The sequence below is a fragment of the Marmota monax genome, unplaced genomic scaffold, assembly GCF_021218885.2.
Source record: "Marmota monax isolate L192 unplaced genomic scaffold, Marmota_monax_Labrador192_F-V1.1 WCK01_AAM20220418_F8-fsc00002, whole genome shotgun sequence".
In the NCBI taxonomy this organism is placed as follows: Eukaryota; Metazoa; Chordata; class Mammalia; order Rodentia; family Sciuridae; genus Marmota; species Marmota monax.
The window spans coordinates 23,559,190-23,580,663 of NW_026693571.1; the positions used below are offsets into that span (position 1 = coordinate 23,559,190).

Consider the following 21,474-nt stretch of genomic DNA (forward strand, 5'->3'; position numbering starts at 1 on the left):
TTCATTTATAAACTTAGGAAAACAAAACCATAATGAAAAATCTATGTTTAAACATTGAACTATAAAAGTAGTATCTGAATACATCCTAGATATTAAAGGGTCAAATTACATAAAGTCATTTTTTTTTTCTTCCTGCAAGTAAAAGAAATGTCTACCATATCACTGACTTAAAGGTCATCAATGGATGATGTTTCCTGGATGACAGTTCTGAATGATAAAGCTCCCAGTGTTAGGAACCTGACTAATTTTTTCTTATTTCTTGGTTCCCCTCAATACATAGCTTCCAACTCATGACTTAAAATTGTTGCTTGAGTTCCAGCCATTTTGTTGATATTCTAGTCAGGACAAAATAGGAAGATAAGAATAAGGACAAGAGTTCTTTCTCTAATAACATTTCCCAGAGGCTTCCCATGACATTTCTGCTAAAATATCATTGGTTAGAAGTAAGTTACATGATAACAGTTGCTCAAGAGAGAAGGTGGAAAATGTGTATTGTGTATAGTTTGTATCTGGCTATTATTTAGGGCTTACATCACCAAAAAAAGGAAATAATAGATATTTAGGGGCAATTAGCAGTGTTTATTATATTTCCTCATATGTGACCACTGTTTCAAAATTGATGCAAGTCCTTTTAGACTCTTTTCTATTTTTACATGTACATAACTATATGTATTGTGTTGCATACTCACACATGTATACACATAGACTCGCACATATGTATATATATTTACCCATAAATCTGATCACACATAATATAATATAAGATAATATCTTGGAGACAACACACACATAAACACAGACCCACTCAGTTTTTCTAAACACTACACAGAATTTTGAGCCACAATTCTTCTTGTCACCTTTTTATTTTCAACACATAGAAAGATAACACATAAAAAGATTTTCAATGAATGTTGATTATGAAGGCACTCTGATTAATTTAATCATTTTACCCTTGAAGAATTTGTAGAATAATTTCCTTTTTTTCATGCCTATTATAATCAATAGTGTTTTTGGTCATGCCATTTAGAATATATTCAATAGAAATGTGTTTCTTGGGTCTTGACACACTGATATTTCTAGAAATTAATATTTTTCCATTATTTCCACAGATGTTTTTATCTCTAGCACCATAACAGTAACAAAAAGTATAATTAATTTAGTTTTCTTAGTATTATCTCTGAGATTCTTCCCCCAAACTACATGCCATCCATTCTTCCCTATCTCTCTTCACCAGGCCACCATGCCAATTCACATACTGATTGGATTTAAAGTCCTTCTGGAAATAATTTACCTGATGGTCTCCATACCAGCTTCACTGTTCCAACCTAAATACATGTGGAAAATAGAATAGAATACAGTGGAAAATACATATGCTATGGTTTAGATCTGGAATATTCTCCACAATTTCATGTTGAAACTGTGTCCCAGTTTGGCAAGGTACAGAAGTGGGTTTCTTAGGCAATGAATGGATTCCAAGGGCACTGACCTCATCAGTGGATGCATTTACTGATAGTTGAATGGACTTACTGGAGGTGGGACATACTGGAGGAAGCAAGTCACTGAACGTATGCTCTAAAAGGGATTATCTTCTCCCTGGATCCTTCTTCTCTCTCCCCTTCCTGGCTGCCATGAGCTGAGTAGCTTTCCTGTACCATGCTCTTCTGCCATGATGTTCTTCTTTACCTCAGGCACAGAGCAATGGAACTGACAATCAGGGACTGAAGTCTCTGAATCTCTGAGTGACAAATAAACTTTTCCTTGTTTAAGTTGCTTTTCTTAGTTATTTAGTGCAATGATAAAAGACTAATACAATATATTTGCCTTTTTATGAGTTTTCACCTAAGTTGATGTTATTTCTCCCTTGAAGCTTATAGTTATCCTCCCGTCCTCTGTTCTTCTATATCTATCATATGTACTTATTCCATAGTATCTTTTTATCTTCTCAATTTAAATACAGTTTCTCAAAGCAGGTGCCTTATTTGCGTAGTCTTCTTTCTCCCTCAATATTTCTTTACTGCTTTATCCCCAAAATATTTCCAAAAAGGGTCTGCCAACTTGTTCTTTGCTATTTGGTAGAAACAGGTGTTTTTATATAATCTGTAATTTTCACCAATAAAAAAAGGAAATAGAATCCAGGTTGTATGCAGTCTCATAAAGTCTCTCCCATTGTGACAAGGTCATTGACTATTATTTTTTTCCAGATCAAACTATGATCCAGGTTCTTTGCCTTTAATAGCTTGGGTTCTAAAGATTTAAGTTCACATATGTGGGATGTATCTCCATACATGGTGGTCATATCACAACCCCTCATGAGAGGTATCACTACCCTCCTGTTATGGTTTAGATAGGAGGTATTCCCCAAAACTCCATGTGTGAGACAATACAAGTTTATAGGTTAAAAGACTGGGTTATGAAAATATTGAATTAATCAGTATGTTGATCTACATCCACCTGAATGGATTAACTGGGTGTCAAATGTAGGCAGGCACAGTGTACCTAAAAGAGGTAGGTCAGTAGGTCACTCCAGTGTGTGTATCTATGGGGCTTATATTTTGTCCTTGTTGAATGGATCTCTCTCTCTCTCTCTCTCTCTCTCTCTCTCTCTCTCTCTCTCTCTGCTTCCTGATGACTGTGTCCTAAGCTTTTTTCTTCCAGAACACTCTTCTGCACTGATGCTCTACCTCATCTTGGGCACAGAGCCATGGAGTTGGTTGTCCATGAATTGTGACCTCTAAAACTGTGAGTGCCAAATAAACCTTTCCTCTTCTAAAATTGTTCTTGTCGAATATTTTGGTGAAAAAAAAAAAGCTAAAACACTTCCTGTACTGAGTACAAAGCTGAGACTCAGAGAAGGCAAATAGCTTGGCTGATGTTGGTGGTGAACAAATAGTGGAGTTGGCCATGTCCTATATACTATGCTTGGAAAATTGCTAAACTGTTTTTGCTTTTATGGTTTCTGTTTAACCTGTTTCTCTTATTTCCCCAATATTTATTCATTGCTCTATTTTCCCCTTTAGCATTTATGTGCATTTAACCATATACTTATTTTTTTCTGACTTCTGATTTATCTCTAAGCAATGCTTATACTGAGGAAATTGGAAGAGTGTATAGACAGGGTGAATGCACATGTGCATGAACAAACATATAAGGTATCACAGGCAATTGCAAGAATTTAAGTGATAGAAAATATTCGAAGGGTTATAGGGAGAGTGTGAAATGATTTGGCATTTTAAAATATTCCCTTTGGTTGTACTATTGAAATTAGATTGTGGGACAAAGGGCAATAGCATGGTGAGTGGCTAATGTGGTAACCCCATACAAAGAAATGCTTGTACTAGTTAGTAATGGTGGCATGGTGAGAAGTGATCATATTTATAGTATATTCCAGGCTTATAACCAGACAAATTTGTCATACTTCATCATGCATGAGGCATGACAAACAGAAGAGATTATCAAATATAGCTCAAGAATTTTGGATCAGATAAATTGAAGACTGGAGTTTCCAGTGGCACCTCAACCAGGGAAGGGTGTGGCTAGATCAAGTTGGAAAAATGGATGAAACTAGGATTCAGTTTGGAACATGTAATATTTGAAGTACTCCTTAGAAATTTAAGAGGGAATACATGGTAATAAGAAATATCATTGTGTAGTTCAGCTGATAGATCTGGACTGAAGAAACACATTTGGAAATAGTCTAATTACAGACAATTAAATCCATGAGACTGCAGCAGTTCACTGGAAGTTCAAGTATAGAAAGAAAGGATTGGATTTGTACTAGAGCCCCCCCTTCTCTTTGCTGTCTCCTCTTCCATATTTAGCTCTCTAGCTCTTAAGAAGAAGAACTCTATATCCTATATTTTCTGCATTCCCTACAATTCCATCTACACATTAGGCTACAAGAAATATATGTTGAATGCGAAATAAGAAGCACCCAGATATTTGTACATTGTAGTAGTTCAGGCACTATTCTGTCTCATTAGAGCAGACTTAAAAATAACATAAGTTTTACAATTCTCAAGAGAAAATGCTATATATTTGAAGAAACAGATCATCAGAAAGGGTTTTTCTGTTGGTTAGAAATTTTTTCTACTTTTTGAGAGGCCATCCCCAGGCTATTTGTGGATAGAACATGTAGAAGCAATCTTTGCCTAAAATGCTCCAACTGCAAACCTACATTTCAGTACAATGCAAACAAAAGCTAAGGATCAGAATTGAGTGGATCAATTCTAGACTAACCTAGACCCTTATTTTATGGAATTTGCATTCTAAATAAAAATGACTAAGCAATATCAATGCAGTACCTTACAATTATACCCATAGAATCATATACAATTTTATGAAGGAAACATTCTTTTAAATATATTTATAATATCCTACCCAGATCTGCTCTCTCTGGAAGTTATCTTATTCATTAAATTTCCCCCAAAACCATGGCATGAGATAAATGAAAATCTAGGTAAGATATGGCATTTCAATAGCCAACAGTGGATTTCAGGATTTATATATCCTCCAGTTATGAGATTTTTTTCATCATTGCTCCAGTCTTTATATCACCTCAGCTTTGACAGATGCAGTGGTCTGTTAATTTATAACCTATAACCCATCGAATCATTTTAATTCTACGTACGTTTTCCTGAAATTGTGTTTGTCCTTACATATAAGTTCTCCTTAAACCTCAGAGCCATTCCTAGACAGAGTCATTCCCTTTGGCAAATATTCACTGCCTGTTCTTCAGCTTTGATTCAAGACTTATTATTCACCACTTATCTGCACTTGCCATCTATTAGACCAAGTACTTAATGATTCAAGTCCTTTATCTGATTGAATTGCTCCTTGCTGTTTGCAATGTCTGCCAATTAAACATCACCTGCAAATTTAGAAAATTGCTCCTACAACCATTCACTAAGTCATTTGCATCTACATAATTTATTTCCTTCCACAGATCTCTCTTTATCCATTTCCTTCATCAGTGTTAAATCTTTCCTTATCAACAACAAGTATTTGGGGGCATTATTTTCTCCTTACAAGCATACAGCCTGTGTATCTTGCACATCTACACTTCCGCTCCAGCCTACATGTGTATCCACCAGATTACTTCTGATTACCCACCATTCAGATAGGCAAACATCTTTTTATGACCACCTGTACTTTTTGAGTTTCCTGTCTGACCTACAGCTGCTGTATGATGGGAAATGCAATCAGTTCCTTAATACTTCCTTAGTATAATTTGGGAATTGAAATCTTAGTCACTATCCAATTTAAATCTGTAAGGGGTCCATCTCTGTTTCTATCTATCTATCTGCATATATATATCACACTTCTTTCCTTTTAAGTAATTTATCTATTTGCAAAGCTACTAATCATTTTACAAGGTTCGTAAGCATCAACCTTGTATCACTAGGTAGTCATTAGCAAATGTGTTATGGGGGAGGGGTTTGTCTTTGCTGAGTGAAGTGTTATTGGTGGATACAGATATTTTCAGGCTGGTATGCAGTACTGGAAATATAGAATGAAAATAGGTAAAGATTTGTGAGCATGTATGCATAAAAAGAGAGAGAGAGAGAGATCATGAGGAGCATTTGATGGTCTTGAGGCACCCAGATGCAGACTGCTCTAATTCTGCAAGCACATGACTCCTCACACATGTCTTTCTCCTGATCTCAGTGTTGGGGCTGGCTCACCCTCCATGAGGAAGCCGCTGATCTTTGTGCTGGCTACTTCTTCTTCCTTATCTAGACATTGTGAATTATAGGCATTCCTGCCACCCCCAACTTGACTCCCCAGGAAATGGAGAATGAGAATGATAGAAGCTGGTATGTGACTTTCCCACCTGACTTCATGGGAGGAAGACCCCTTCTTCCCAAGTGCTGCTATGGATGCAAAAGGGCAAAGCACATGTCAGGCTCTCTGAACTCTCTTCTCAAAGTTAACTTTCTCTTTTATCTATTTTTTGTTATTTCTCTTTGAAATGAAAATAATAATACTCATTCTCTTTGCCCACGCTCAAGTGGAATAATTTGACATTAAATAACCATCATGTGCATAACATTCATATTAATCAAACACTTCCAGTTAAGCTTTTATAATGAAGGTGAGGGGAATATCATATTTTGTAAGCTTTGTTTTTTACATTTCTTTTCAGTCATTTAGACATTTTTTGCATGGGTTCCAAGATGTCCATTTAATAATTATTCCTAGGCAATTCCATTAGGATGTTTGTCTGGTACAATAAAATCAAAATTTCTATAGCCAAATTCTCTATCTCTGTTTCCCTTTCCAACCTGCTTCTCCTTCTATACCCCCTTTTTCTGTCACCACATGTCTTTCTGCTCATTTTGCTCTGCTAAATTTCTCACCAAGTCTCAGCACCTCCTTTATCTTCCCCTCTGAGTTATCAAGTTCTATTAATTACATCTGAGCATATCGATTGTTTTCTCAAGATTATTCTTTTTATTAATCTCCTATTGTTGTTGTTTTAGTTTAGACAATTCTTTCTTCCTCTCTGGATTGCTGAAAAAGCCATTTGTCTTTTCCTTTTATCACTCTGATGAATTCTCAGGCCTACCTCAGCTCTCTTTTTAAAACATAAATTAAATCACATTTTCTCTTATGTAAAAACCTTTTATAATTTTCACTGGCTAAATGATGAAGTTTAAACTCCTTAGCACGGCAGACCTGCTTTTATAATTATCCCTATTGTTGCCTCTCATACTCCTACTCATCTTTGAGACCTAGCTCAAGTTTTTCTTCTTCAGTGAAATCTTTACAACACCCCAGGCAGAAGTTGCTATTCGGCCCTGAGTTGCCATGGTACCCTGTATGCATTATCCCATGGCATTTATCACACTGAGTTTTAATTATTTATTTACACATTTGTTTTCCATGTACACTATGAGATCTTCTAAGGCAGAAACAATACCTTCTTTTTTTTTTTTTTTTTGTATCTATGATGCGAGGCACAGTGCCCAGAATATAACATGCATTCAAGAATGCGTGGGGATGAATGGATGAATATAGGGAACTCTGCTGTGTACTTGGCATACAAAGTAAACACAACCGCAGCCTTCTGTTTCACAAAAGAGGAGCTAAATAAAAAGGGGCTATGTAAAATATACATGTGTTGTGTGTGTGTGTATGTGTATGTATGAAGAGAGAGAAACATTATATATAGCACGTGCATAAACACACACACTATGGTTCAAATGGGTGGTTTGAAAAGATGTGGAATAACTGTTCTCAGTAGACAGGATTATCAAGTGATAGGAGTGATTTGATTTGAAAGCCATATAGGATAAAATGTGAGTTTTGCTGGGGATGAACATTTGGGGAGATAAGCCAGGGCAGCCTGGGCAGACTGAGGCTGAACAGGCTGTATATGAAATGAAGAGTGGTAAAGTGTAGGATGAATGTAGAAGTTTTCATTGTTTTTTAGAAAAGGGAAAGAATGATAGTCTTTCTGGAAAGAAGTGAGATTTTTGAGAAGTTTAGAGATGCAAATCATCTATGTCACATCCCAAATTCTTCTCCATATAATCTTATTTTTTGTCTGCTATTCATTACCATATCCCAACTCCATCTGAACCTTCTTCAAGTGTGAAGGTCTTAAAAATACCTGGACTAACCTATTTCTGAGTATTATTTTTTTCACTTGGCATATAACTTGGTTTATTAAAATGTTTTTTTGGGCCACTAACTTTAGAACACTGTTCCCCTCTGTAACTGGTAAAAGGGTTAAGTAAACACTTGGATTCTGGAGCCACACTGTCTAGATTTGAATCACAAACTCCCTACAACTTGTCTATGAACATAGGCAAATTATTCCACCTCTCTGATATGTTTCACGATATGCAACATTTGGATCATAGCAGTTATACCCCATAGGGTTGTTGTGAGTACTGAAGAATAAGTAAACATGAAGTACAAAAGATGGTGTCAGCGCTCGTAAGCTCTGTATAAGTGCTAGTTTTTATTGTTTGGTCAGTTTCAAACTATGTTTTTGAATTCTTTGTAGGTATTATGTTAAATTGATTGAAATATGGGCATCTAATTCTAGTAATGTTCTATTTTTATAATGGAATATAGAACCAAAAATCAAATCTAAATATGTATAACAGAGTTGCACCTTTTTAAAAAACACTAACCAATTATATTTCAAGTGCTTATTTTTAAAATGTTGTACTGTGTTATAATGGATGCCTTTTCCATCTATGTTGCCTATCAGTTTCTTTTTTTGAAACTCTAAGTTCTTATCTTTTATCTTTACCTACTGGAATCTTTGTATTTTTGTATGGGTTTTATGTCTGCTTTGTGGAGCAGTGCAAAAGTGACATCAATAATTCAAAATATCAAAATATTGTTTGCAATATTTTGCAGCCTTTGTTTCTAATTTAACTTATTAAGCTTATAATATTTTTTTCAATTTAATGATGATTAAATTTTTGTACATGTAATTATTGATAGTTTCTTTATAACTATTTAATTATTTTTGTGCCTCTGAGGATATTGTTTTGCTTACTTATTATTCATTTCCCCCTTCCTCTAAGGACATCCTGCTTTTCCTTGGGGAAACTTCTCCTTGGGGAGTACTTCCCATGCTTACTCCAAGTGTTCTGCATGAAGCCACCACTCCTTCCTTCAGTACTGGAGTGTGCTCTTGGCACCCTGATTCTGGGGATACTGCTTCCTCTTGGAAACAGAAGTATGCAATCAGAGCCAGTGTGTACTCAAGCTGAGGCTCCAGGTTGGCACTGTTGGTAAAAGAGAACTGATGTTTATATTGGTATAGATAAGAGGCTGAAATCTAGGCCTGGAGCTGCTGAAAGTCAACTTACTGCCAGGAAAGGAAAGTCTGCCTGAAAATTGGAGCAACCACAAGGAAAACTGAGCCGAGAGATGGAGAGAGCAATACCAAGGGTAACGAAATGAGTCTGGGTCTCATCCCTGGGCAGTTGAATTTTGTGAACCATTAAATTGTCTTTTCATTTCAACTGGATTGTCTTTTGCAACCAAAGACACCTAATTAATATTACTTAGAAAATATGGTGAAGTTATTTTTAAGATGAGAATACCATTTTCAAGCAGTGAGAAGGAGCAAGGACTGTGAAGGAAATTGAAAACAGAGGGGAAAGTGGGGTCAAGAAAGGCAGAGGGGCAATTCAAACTTCATCTATATACTGATCTGCCTCAAATGTGCAAGTCCATTCCAGACCCCTTGCCTGAACTCTAGACTCATATATCAAATTTCTTCTTTCATTTTCTGTTTGGATAACTCCAAAGAGGTCTATTGATAGTTGTTAAAACAATGGTCTCCAGAATCAAACAACTTAAACTCAGATCCTAGTTCTTCCACTAAATAGCTGGGTGACCTTGAGCATGCTACTTAAAATCTCTATGTCTTGGATTTTTATCTATTTTATTAAATAACTATCTATTTTATCGAATCATTATGGGGATAATAACTAATTTATTGAATCACTGTGAGAACTTAAAGAGCCAAACCTATAAAGGACATGACCGTTATTATCTATGTCCAAAATAACAGTCTTGACTTCACCCTATATATTTTCTATACCCAAATATTTCTTTCCTGAGTTTCCTTTATGCCAGTAAATGAAACCATTCTCAATGCGGTTGTAGAAAAGTGAGACTGAACATGACAAGCTATATAAAAAAATGGGCTTAAAACTGAAGGAGGAAAAGGCCCCAAATTTAGCCTTGCAATAAAAATGAAACTTCTTTTTTTCATAAAGACAAGCTTAGCAGGCTGTGGTAGTTTGGTTGATAGTAATGAGTGCCTGAAAGATAATTATCTAATGCAGATCTTAAAATAGTACTTAACTGCTATATATTATTTGATGTGGAAGTATTTTCTAGATACTAAAGTGTTATCAATAAACGAAACAAGAAACATCTTCTCAAATCAGCCTTACAATCTAGCAGGGAAAGTTGACTGATCAAGTACGTAAAAATGATAAAATCTTGATACGTGTTATAAAAAACAACAAAACAGAAAAGAGGGGATAACCAACGTAGAGATCAGAAGTTATTTTTTTGAATGGGGTGGACATGGAAGGCCTTTTCTGAAAACTGTTAAGCAGAAAGTAGAAGAAAAAAAAATGAGGTGGAAGGAAGAATAACAGGGGAAGAGCATTCTAGACATATGAAACTGAGTATTACAAAGGTCAAGTTGAGTAGGAGGAAGAGAAAGGAAGACCACAAACTTGGAGCATGGTTAATAAGAGAGAGATAAAAGGGATCACCAAGGTAGTTGGTAGGGCAGATTAAGTAGATCATTTTTAAGGATGAATTTTACTGAGTGAAATGGGAAACCATCAAATGCCTTTCACCAGAAGAGTGACTGTTAACTCTGGCTGCTGTGTTAAAAAATATATTGAAGGAAGTCAAGAATGGAAAGAGGGAAAGCAACTGCACCTCTTTATCACTTCAACCCAGGGAAGGGACGACTATGGCTAGGGGCAAAGTAGCTAGTGGATCTGGTGTTAGATGTGAAAACAGGATGTCTTTTCTTACTGTTGTGGTTAAAAGCCTCAAGTTTAGAAGAGATCATTGGCTTGAGTATTTCTCTCACCTCCCCATCTAATCTATCAGCAAATCCTGACAGATAATTTCTAAATATATTCTAATATAAATGTTGAATTTATTATGTTTTAAAACACAGACTCTGGGGGAACGATTTTACCACATCAGAAGATGAGATGAGATCTAGTTACTTTCTGTTATGGTTTGGATATGAGGTGCTCCCCCAAAGTTCCTGTGTTAATGAAGGAACATATGAGGTAAAATGATTGGATCATGAGAGCTGTATCCTAATTAGGTCCATCCTAGTTGAATAGACTGACTGGGTGGCAACTGTAGGCAGATGGGGCATGGTTGGAGAAGGCAGGTCACTGGGGAAGCTCCCTAGAAGGGTCCGCCCTCTGATCCCATCCCCTTTCTCCCTCTCTCCGATTCCATGTCCTAAGCACCTTTCCTCTGCCTTGACCTTCTGCCATGATGTACTGCCTTACCTTGGGCCCAGAGGAATGAACTCAGTCAACTATGGACTCAACCTCTGAACTGTGAGCCAAAATAAACTTTACCTCCTCTGACTTGTTCTTGTAATGTATTTGGTCACAGCAAGGGAAAGCTGACTAACACACCTTCCTTGCAGCATATTCTTGAGTTGATTTTCTTGGTTAATCTTAGCAATAGCTTTATTCCACAGAGATGGATACTGTGATTCAAAGATCTACTTAGACTCACATCGATAGTAGATGTATCACAGGTATCCATAGCTAATGCCTGTTTTATTCAAGGCTTTTTGTGTTGCCACTAAGGATAAGAGAATAAATGGAAGGATTTTAAAGTTAAAAAGCAAGGAAACAAGGGACTAACATTAGATGATCTTAGTCTTTACAGTAAACCATAAACTTTCAAAATGAGAAGCATGCCAGGAATAAAAAATTGGACTTGACTTGAGATTTGGAAAGTATGGAAAATGTCTGGAATAGCCATTGTAGGATTTAAATAAAGGATCAAGATCTAATGAGTTAAAGAAAAAAAGTCAAAGTTCTGCTGACATTAGCCCCTAGGGTACTGAAGTGAACTTAGTCAAGTGTCATTATCTTCTATAGCAATGACCTATGAACCATGTACAGGATCACACAGAGTGGCAGTGGAGATGACCAGAGAAGGCACAGAAAGAGATCAAGAGCTGGTGGGTGACTTGGGCAAAAATATACTTTTAGTTTGAATTTTCATGGAGTGAGACTTCACTTTCATCATTTTTCTTAATATTATCTTTGTCTCTCTTCCTCTCCTCTAAATTTTCTAAAAGAGCAATATATAGACAGGACTTTTCACCTTTTCACTTCCACGTTTTTACATAATCTTTTGCAGTTTGGCTTCTTCTCCCATCATTGTACCAAAACAGTGGTGGTTTAGGTCACAAAAAACAGGCAAGGACTGGAGGATGTTCAGTCCTTGAAAATATGACTGTACTAGGTGAGGTCTGCTTTTATATGGGTCATTCACTGTGGGCCCATCTTAGCTCAGGTGATAGAGCTCTAGCAGAAAGTACTTTACTATCTAGTACATCAGAGTGTGTGAGATGATGGAGTTTAAGGCAGTAAGAGTGGTCAGAGGAGCCCTCAGATCTGTGTATAAATCTCCCTTGAATCCATTTTTTGACACCTAAACTAAAAAAAAAAAAATCAATTTTGACACCGAAACTAAACATGCAAATTGTGGGGGCTCCCTATAAAAAATCAGCAGAAAAGAATAGGAAGAAGTTTGTAAGAGACAAACAACAGATTCCAATTTTTGCCTATAACAGGGAGATACAGATTAAATGTTGAGTCATTCATAGTAAAACAAAACAAAACAACAAAAAAACCCTAAAAACAAAAACAAAAAACTTATACTCCAAATTTGATTATCTGGTAAGATTATCACTAAAAATTGCAGCTCAGTAAACACATATTAAGTCAATAAATATTGAGAATATGCCACCTACAGGACTATACTTCAAGATGGTCCAAAGAAAATTTTTGGCTTCAAGTTTAATGATAACAGAAGTTCAGATAAATAAAAGGAATAAAGAACCTTAGCATTAGTAGATAAGCAGTGAAATACCGATTTTTAATCTTTTTTACCTTTGAAAAATAACTAATTGCTTAAATCAAACCTTTATTTTTTGTGAAATTAATAAGGCATGCATATATAACTACAGTAGCACAAAGGTTAGGGTGGATATAAATGGAATTATATTGATGAAAGCTCATTAATTTTTGAAATTTGAGGTGGTATAATATTAGTTTTAGATAGAATGCTTTCACTTAAGAATGCATGGTGTAATCTGTAGACTTAACCACAAATAAGAAAAATACAGATATAGGTCAAAAGGCAACCCAGACAATAAAATCAAATATTAAAGTAATTTCAATTTATATCCCTCTCCGAAAAAGGTCAGGAAGAGAAGGAACAGAGGAAGAAATATATAAATGAAATAGTAAATTATAAATCTAAACCCAACTATTCAACAATGTATCATGAAGACACTGTACTTTTAAATATGTATGCATTAAATAAATATCAGAGCTTCAAAAATCGTAGCAAACACTGACAAAGCTAAAGAGATGTTGAAATATCTTTTTGAGAATTGAAAGAACAAGAGAAAATATAATTATAAATGCAACTTGTTTCGTTACCCAAACTAAATATTTAGCCCTTCAGGGATCAGAATTCATTCATTCACTCACCCCTCCCTCCCTCTCTCTCTCCCTCCCACCGTCCCTTCCTTCCTTCTTTTTCTTTCTTTCTTCTGTTTCTCTGGTTCTTTCCTTCTTTCTTTCTCTTTTAATAACATAGCAATTTTAAAAGACAACAATTGTATGAATTGTGCTTGAAAATTACATTGTGATTTTCATCATGTACTATATCTTGACAAAATGTTTAGAACATGAGTTGCCAAAGGTAAAGGCTTCATTTAAATTCTGTTTTATTATAGAAAATATTTTAAAATTTAGTTTCATTTTGTCACCTAATTTTATTTCCAAAAATTTCATAAAATAGCATTTGGTGAGGTTTTAATTTGACACCACAACCTAATGCCTTGTAGTTCACTTATTTTAAATGAAATTAATGGTTCCAGGGGTTACAGTTGAATCTTTAGGTATAAGACAAATAAATAAATTCTTACCTTAAAGACCAGCTCTCCTACCAAGCCATTCCATGTCCCATCTTCTTGTGGGCTTCCATACTTATGATCCGGCGCAACATAAATTTCATAGTTAAAACCCAGGTAGTTAGATAAGGCATCCAAAACATCAATGGAAAAGCCCTGGTATTTCTTCGGCTTACCCAAGACATTTTCAGAGACCATTACAAAAGGCTCTTCCTACATGGAAATAAAAGAAATTTTGATGTCAATCAAGATTGCTCCCTAAAAGCAAAGACTAATTCTTTAAATAACTTTGCTTACAAAGTCCAAAATCTGTCTTATGCTTTGAAATAATTAACTTAGTATTATAGTTTATGCATTATTAATGAATCATATTATTGAAAAACTTTTAATCACTTAATTTCTTATTTACTAATTTCCATATCAAAAGTAGGATGAAAGTGATTGAAAAACTTCAAGAGCCATGAGTTTATTATCACCTTAGGATCTATCTAAAATTAATTAATAATACAACAGGATGCATTTACTGTATTTATTACCATTTTTATTTATATTTGTTAAAGTACATAAAATTTTATTTTGACAGATATAATATAGAGATATAACTGTGAAAAGACTGAATATTTTAAGTACCTATAAATTAGCCAAAAGGTATTCCATATCATATTTACTAAAGTTTTTTGCTAAACAATTTTATAACTTTGATATAAACATACATTTTATTTGCAAAAATAATTTCTCTACTACTACTATAAGAAAAATCACTTACCTTTTTGGTATATTATCTAATTTGGTAAGTTTACCAGATTGATTTTTACTGCTACTTCCATTATATACTTACATTTTTGTCATTTTGAAGGGGAATACTGGGGATTGAACTCAGGGACACTTGACCACTGAACCACATGCCCAGTCCTATTTTGTATTTTATTTAGAAACAGGGTCTACTGAGTTGCTCAGCATGCTTTTTCTGAGTCTGGCTTTGAACTCCTGATTCTCCTGCCACAGCCTCCCAAGCACCTGGGATTACAGGTGTGCACCACTGCTTTGCCTGAATTAGTTATTGTAATGTAACTAGTTATTGAGGTATCCTTTTTTGTCTTTTAAACTCTAACAAATAGTTCAATGTCATTTTAGAACACTTAAGGTTACGAGGGCAAAATTGGTATGAAAAGACAGTGTCAGGGGCTAGGTTGACCATAAACTCGGAGGAGTTCATCAGCCTAAATGGGTATGTGTTAACAAGCCAAAGATTATTCCCCCCAGTACATGTAAATCTCTGCAAAATTGTTCTGCAACTTGCACACATACCCAGGCAATGCATGTCTCTTGTTATGTGTCAGCCTCAATTTGTGTTAACAAGCAGGGAGAACAATTTTTCGAAGCCACCCTAACTAAAACTCATGCAGCAGGGGGGACCACTATTCATTATACCCCTGTTCTCTTTGACCGGGGAGGAGAAGGCATATACACCAAGTTACAGTCAGCTGGATGCCAAGGCACTGTCGGTAAGCCCTCCTGCTGGCCCATTAAGGCCCCTACAGGGGTCTCTGATGGTGGAGGACCCACTGATGCTGTCAAGCATCTTTAGATAATCAAACTTTTAAAACCCCAAATCCCTGAGCTCACATATCATCCCTTAATGCTGCCTAAATCCCAGCTCCCAGATTTAGATACCAATACATTAGATATTTTGGAAACTACCTTCTCCTTGCTTAATAATTCCAACCCCACCCTTGCTGGTGATTGCTGGCTCTGCATGACAACAGGGGCAATCATGCCTATGGCAGTTCCTATTAATTCTATCATAGACAATGATAATACATGCCAACCTGGATTTCCTTTTAAAGTACAGCCTATAGGCACTTTATCATGTCTTTTAGGCACGATGCAGAATAATACTTATGATATTGATGTTGGAGTTACTTCCTTTGGAAATTGCTCAACAGTACAAAATTATTCCTCACCCACCCCATCTCGTTGTCCCCCCAATGGAATAATTTTTATGTGTGGAGGAAACTCAGCCTTCCCCAGGCTTCCAGCGAATTGGACCGGTGGCTGTGTTCTTGCCTTATTACTTCCTGATATAACTATTGTCCCAGGAGACGAACCTCTACCCATTCCTAGCCTAGACACCTTAGTCAAGAGACACAGGCGGGCAATACAGGCCTTACCATTCCTTGCCAGCCTTGGAATAACAGCTGCTGTGGGCACAGGTACAGCTGGCTTAGGCACGGCTATACACTCTTACCGTCGCCTATCTCAACAACTTATAGATGATGTACAAACTCTATCAGGAACCATTAAAGATTTACAGGACCAAATAGACTCCCTGGCAGAAGTGGTCCTTCAAAACAGACGAGGCTTAGATTTGCTGACAGCTAACCAGGGAGGTATTTGCTTGGCCTTAGGGGAAAGATGCTGCTTTTATGCCAATAAATCAGGCATAGTATGCACTAAAATTAAGCAGCTTCAAGAAGATCTAGAAAAGAGAAGAAGGGAACTATTTGAAAATCCCCTCTGGACTGGGCTTAATGGATTTCTACCCTACCTTCTTCCCCTATTAGACCCTTTGTTGGGTTTACTTTTAATGGTGTCCATAGGACCCTGCATTATAAACAGGCTGGTAAAATTTATTAAAGAACAGATTAATATTTTGGCCTCTAAGCCCATACAGGTCCACTGTCATCATCTGGAGATGGAAGACCGCGCTGCCAACATTTAAAAGGATGTTCTACCCTTCTCTCAGGCTTATTTCTTAAGTTTACATCCCCACAGATCTCTCTTTCTTATATAAAAGTGTAAGTAACAGCTCTGACCAACCATCTTCTGCCCTTGCCATAAGGGTTAAGTTATCGCTCCTCCATGGCTCCCTCCGCTTGGGGGAGGACGCACCCATGGAGTGAGGACGTTAGGCCCTAATAACGGAGGGTGCAGGAGGGACTGCAGGAGGATGGATCCACGGATCCCAAAACCCAAGACCTCTGAGTGACACGCTCTGGTGCATGGCGGTTGTCATGCTTCTCCCTCAAAGCTGTCTCCTCCAAAAACATGCCAAGGCCACCATGAAATCTCCTAGTGAAGACGCTCGCTCAGGTCAGGAGATAGTCTAAGGCCTCCTAGAGGAACAGAGCCTCTATCACCCCGTAAAAACATGGCTGATAAGGTATGGTCAAATATTTTATATAAGAAAGGGGGAAGACAGAATTAAATAATCTATTCTTTACTTTGCTAAACTTGTCCAGAAATATTTCAGCAATAGTAATATTTATAATAACCATTCATAGTATATAGAGTCCATCCAGCCCTCTGGGCAGGCTAAAATCTTTCTTTGGGTTTAAGCCAGAAAACCTAAAGATTTTCTTTTTGAACAATTTTTCTTTAGGGATACACAAAATAGCCTTTATTGAGATGTAAAGCAGTATTTTGCTTTTGGCTTTTATTCAAAGACACTAAGTAAATGCCTAATAAAATCACTGCACCTGTTGCAAAAATATTGTCCAGTATAATGCTCAATTTTCTGCCCTAAAATTCACCATGGACTAAATGTTTTAATTGATCAGGATCACAGAATTTCATTTGCTGCAGTAATGCCTTTTTTTTTTTTAAAAAAAGGATGAAAATAATGTAACTAGTTATTGAGGTATCCTTTTTAAAATTTTATTGCTTAGGTCATTTTAGAATTAAAATGAATCAGTAAATGGATGGTTCAAAAAGGGCAGATTACTACCAATTGTTCCCCATTAGTGAGTTTCTCCTTTTATTACAGTTATTTTTTTCCTTTTTAGACCACTAAAAATAAGGACACCCTGTAGTCCTAATTTAGGCAAGGCAATTCCATGTGACTAATTCCCGCCAAAACAATGTAAGCAGTGTGGTTTCTGCAACATATTTTGCTGTCCTTCCTACTATTTGCCAGCTGGTACGAACATATGATGCCTGGTGCCCTGGTAACTATCTGAGACCATACATCACAGACAAACAAGACAGAAATCCATGTCTCTGACACTTGAAATGCCATACCCGCCTGGCCCAGCAGATCCTCTCTAGAGTTCTATAATATATGGGGGAAAAAATCAAGAAACTCCAATATTTATTTAGTTAAGCTACTGACTTTTTTCCTGTTATAGTACTATTTGATGCTAATGAATATTGATAGATTATTAAATCAGTAGGTTAGAGATGTTGGGAATGAAATAGAAATTTCTATTAGTATTAATTTAAATATAAATGGCATACATGAGTAAAATTTCATTTCAATTCTTTAATGTCAATGTATAAAATACAACACATCTTGATGATTATAAATTATTTATGTATTTTAAAGTATGTAATAAAATTTCCAGACAATTGATAAAATTTGCTGCTTTTGATTATTTAGACAAAACATACTATGGCAATGACTACTAAGCATTGTGCAAATAATCCTAAGTGGGTCCTAAGGTCATTAGAATCAGAGCAGATTAAAGAAATTCACAAATTAAGATCAAATTCAGGGAGCATGTAAATATGACCAGGAAGTTCTGTAATTAATATGATCTTAGATGCCTGTATCATGTAATAAATGATGTAACAGAAAGCATGTACTTCTTCATATGCCACCCATTGATGTCTACATTAAGAACATCATCAACTGGCAAACCAAACCAATTGAATGAACATTCATGGAGAATCTTATTGGGCTGACTATTCTGTCAACAATTTTGGGTCATAAGCATTCTCTATTTTTAAGCACCTTCAAACAGATCTCTTAAGTTGAGCAATAATTTAATCACCAAGAAACTCAACAAACTCCTTGAGGTAAATGATACTTAAAAAATTAAGCCATCAACTACATTGTGTAGCTAAGTGATAAATGTGGAAAGAATAATATACCAATGTATACTTTTATATAAACTACTAATGGTTCATTTTCATTTATATCTCTTTTGAGCAATTGTTCAATATGCTAAATTGATACATTTCCTTAGTGTGCTAAGTTTCTTCCTAGAAATGACTTTAATTTTGCTTTTATAAATCCCAAGATAAGCAGATCCCTTTCTCAGATCTGTTGTTAAAATCTGCTCATGGCAATGTCAACTAGAATTGATTAAAGGTACAGAATAGAAATGGTTATACTAAAGGTTCTTTTAAAGAGAGCTGATGAATTATCAATGAACATGCCTTTTAAATTTTATGCTCTAAATAAACCTTTATTCTATCCTCTCATTTGTCACCTGGATCAATATTATTTTTAAAGACTTATTTTTAAGGTGTATTACAGATTTAGATCACTCTTTGTAAATTCTAACTCAGGTCTGTTGTTCTCTACAAGGATGCACAGCCAATATATTGGACAGGTAAACCTAACAACAGAAATTAGATTAAAGCTCTGGGAACAATAATAGAAGAGAAACTTCTTTCTTCCGTGGTAATACTTAGCTTGGTTTAATCAGTTTTATATACACTTTTATATATGCACTTACTTCCAAAATTTATTTACTCATTGACTTATCCATATAACATCCATTAAGCAGCCACTGCATCAAAGAATTATGCTTAGTAGAGTTAGAAAGATGGTAAAAAGGCATGGGCACCACTTTCAAAATAATACACAATGTACTCAAAAATATAAAGCAAAACAAAAATAACACACATCATAATGGGTACCTTGATATCAAGGAAGAAGGACAAAGGAAACTAAAAAAAAAAAAGAAAGAAATATGATTTGGGTATTACCAGCCATGCACTTTCTTGCTAAATAAGAAAACTTAGGAACAGAAAGTTTCAACTCAAAGTCACACAATAAGTTACAGAAAAAGAAGTCATCAAAATTTGTTTTACTCTAAAGACATCTCTCTAAATTCCAGTTTCCACTCAATCCTTTGGATTAAAAACTAAGATTGCATAATTTGTCTCTAATTTTAATGTCTCGACTTTCAATTGTAATTGTCTTAAAATTTCAATTTAAGTTAGTATAACATTGATAGAGACTCCAAATGCCTGTCAGGAAAAAATGAAAACACCACAATCCTCTTTGGTGGAAAGTATCTTCATTTTAGATTTCACATTATTACTTCAAATAATGTCTGAATAAATTGTTTTAGAAAAAATCAAAGGCATCAGGTAAAATGAAATAATACTTCAGATATTAGAACTAGCAGACAGATGACAGAAATAGATTTCAAGAATTCAGATATTAGAAATTTTGACTGCTATTATAAATATTTTGCCTATTGAAAAAATATATATAAAAGAAATGCATATATTTTTTAATCGGCAGAAACTGAAAACTACTTCATGATAGAGTTGAAAAACAACCAATCAGAAATTCGAGAATTAAAGTTGGTGGAATGAGATGGAGATCATTACCCTAGGAACATGTATGACTGCACATATGGTGCGACTCTACATCATATATGACCGGAGAAATGAAAAGCTGTGCTCCATTTGTGTTCAATGAACCAAAATACATTCTGCTGTCATTTATAACTAATTAGAAAAAATAAAAATGAAAAGAAATTCAAGAATTAGAAAATATAATGACAAAAGGTAAGAAATTAATGATTAAGTTTACTAGAAACAGATGAAGAATGAATTAGTGAATTGCAATAGGTCAAGATTAATACCTAGAGTACAACAAGAACAAATGAAAAGATGGAAACCCCCAAAGTAAGAATGGAGGAAATGGTGACCGGAAGGCTATGTATTCAGATGGTGAAGATGGTGCAGATCATTATCCTGCACAGGTCATCAAGCCAAAAGAAGTCAGTATCAGAGTTGGAAGTCAAGTTGGAACTGCAAGTACACTTCTCTACGAGGAGCAGCAAGAACTGTACATCTGGGCTTTAAGGTGAGAAGTTATTCTTGATCACTCAGGGTTCTTGGGAAGTTTCAGTGATGTTTATTGATACATAAATAGATGATAAAGTGCAAAAAAAAAGAAAAAGAAAAGAAACAAGAATAGAGGAGAAACAAGGAGAAATGGTTTGATGATTTCAAGTATGGTCATACATATAAAGAAATTGGAGCTATCATTCATTTCTGATGGGCATGTAAATTGGTATGATCATTTTGGAAAACATTTTGACATATCTAGTAGCATAGAAAGATACTTATGTACAAGTTAAGATTGCCTTTTTTTGAGTGATACATAAATATTTATCTAGTATGAAAATATGCATAATTATGTTCTGGAAATTCCACTGCTTGGTTGGGCACAATAGAGAATATTGGGCACCAAAATATATGTCTAAGAATGTTGACAGCAGCATTGTTGGTAATAGCCCAAATATGGATATAACATAAAAGTCCAAATTGTCCATCAGCATGAAAAAGATAAATTCATTGTTGTACATGGATGCAAGAAAATACTAAAATTGACTAGACTAGAACTATACATGAGCATCAGTAAATTTTTAAAAGAATGACTTGAGGGCTGGGACTGTGGCTCAGTGGTAGAGCACTCGCCTAGCACGGGTGGGACCCAGGTTCAATTCTCAGCACCACATAAAAATGAAGGCATTGTGTTGTGTCCATCTACAAAAAAGATTCTCTCTCTCTAAGAAAAAAAAAGAAGAAGAATGACTTGAATGAATTTAGTGAAATCAATATTCTCCAAATCACAATTTGATTTCATGTATGTAACATACAAAAACAGGTAAAAATTACAATAGAATTCAAAGCTTTATAGTGGGGACACAATAAAGAAAATCAAGGCCAGGACTACTCTGGGTAGTCAGCTCTAGGATGCTGAGGAAGGTCTGATTAGACAGATGCACAAAAAGCTGGGTGTAGTGGCATGCGCCTGTAAT

The 21,474-nt window shown here is 35.5% G+C and overlaps 1 protein-coding gene across 1 annotated transcript in view; it reads right to left on the reverse strand.

Moving 5' to 3' along the window:
• The window catches only part of Grid2 (glutamate ionotropic receptor delta type subunit 2), a 1,437,644-nt gene that overhangs the window by 319,717 nt on the left and 1,096,453 nt on the right, over positions 1-21,474 (reverse strand). The window contains exon 10 of the mRNA XM_046459106.2: positions 13,700-13,897. Coding sequence (XP_046315062.1) covers positions 13,700-13,897 — 198 coding nt within the window. The remainder of the gene's footprint in view (positions 1-13,699; positions 13,898-21,474) is intronic.